This window comes from Passer montanus, unplaced genomic scaffold (assembly GCF_014805655.1).
Source record: "Passer montanus isolate IOZ18808 unplaced genomic scaffold, ASM1480565v1 scaffold2135, whole genome shotgun sequence".
Classification (NCBI taxonomy): domain Eukaryota; kingdom Metazoa; phylum Chordata; class Aves; order Passeriformes; family Passeridae; genus Passer; species Passer montanus.
This window is the reverse complement of record NW_024366743.1, coordinates 1,665-2,635: the sequence shown is the minus strand read 5'-3', so window position 1 is coordinate 2,635 and position 971 is coordinate 1,665. Positions and strand designations below refer to the sequence as shown.

Here is a 971-nt window from a genome sequence, read left to right as displayed (position 1 = left end):
TGCTGCTGCTGCTGCTGGGCACAGCTCCTTGGCCAGCACTGAACTGCCCCCAGCTCTGCACACAGACATTGCTGCTGCAGCTCCAGAGAAGGCAACAAAAGGGCATCTCTGCAGAAAACTTTGCTCGGAGATCCTTTATTTTTTCTAAAGCCACCAAGACAACAGCCCTTCATTGACACAGTCTGTGGCCAGAGGTAAGGTGGAGAGAAATAAAATGAGAAATGACATAAGTGATGGTATTTTTTGTGGACAGTAGGAAAAACTAAAACAAATTAAAAAAAACCCCACAACCAAACCAACAAGAAGTATCAAAGACGACTTTTATTACAAGTGATTTGCAGACATTGGCCAGCAGTTTAATATTCCCGGCAGTATCCAGTCATCAGTCTCCACACTGCAGCCTTGAGCTCCTGGTTCCTCAGGCTGTAGATGAGGGGGTTCAGGGCTGGAGGCACCACCGAGTACAGAACTGACAAGGACAGATCCAAGGATTGGGAGGAGATGGAGGGGGGCTTCAAATGATCAAATATGACAGTGCTGAGGAACAGGGAAAGCACAGCCAGGTGAGGGAGGCAGGTGGAAAAGGCTTTGTGCCGTCCCTGCTCAGAGGGGATCCTCAGCACAGCCCTGAGGATCTGCACGTAGGAGAAAACAATGAACACAAAACAACCAAATCCTAAACAGGAACTGAAAGCAAGAAGCCAAATTTCCCTGAGGTTTGATTTTGAGCAGGAGAGCTTGAGGATCTGTGGGATTTCACAGAAGAACTGGCCCAGGGCATTGCCATGGCACAGGGGCAGGGAAAATGTATTGGCTGTGTGCATGAGAGCATTGAGAAAGGCACTGGCCCAGGCAGCTGCTGCCATGTGGGCAAAAGTTCTGCTGCCCAGGAGGGTCCCGTAGTGCAGGGGTTTGCAGATGGACACATAGCGGTCGTAGCACATGATGGTCAAGAGGAAATACTCTGCTGA

At 49.6% G+C, this 971-nt stretch overlaps 1 protein-coding gene across 1 annotated transcript; it reads right to left on the bottom strand.

Annotated features, from left to right (window-relative positions):
- Positions 1-356: 356 nt before the first annotated feature.
- LOC120502283 (olfactory receptor 14J1-like) lies at positions 357-944 on the bottom strand. The gene has a single exon (XM_039709547.1). It carries the CDS (start codon positions 942-944, stop codon positions 357-359), a length of 588 nt encoding a protein of 195 aa, XP_039565481.1.
- Between the last annotated feature and the right edge of the window lie 27 nt (positions 945-971).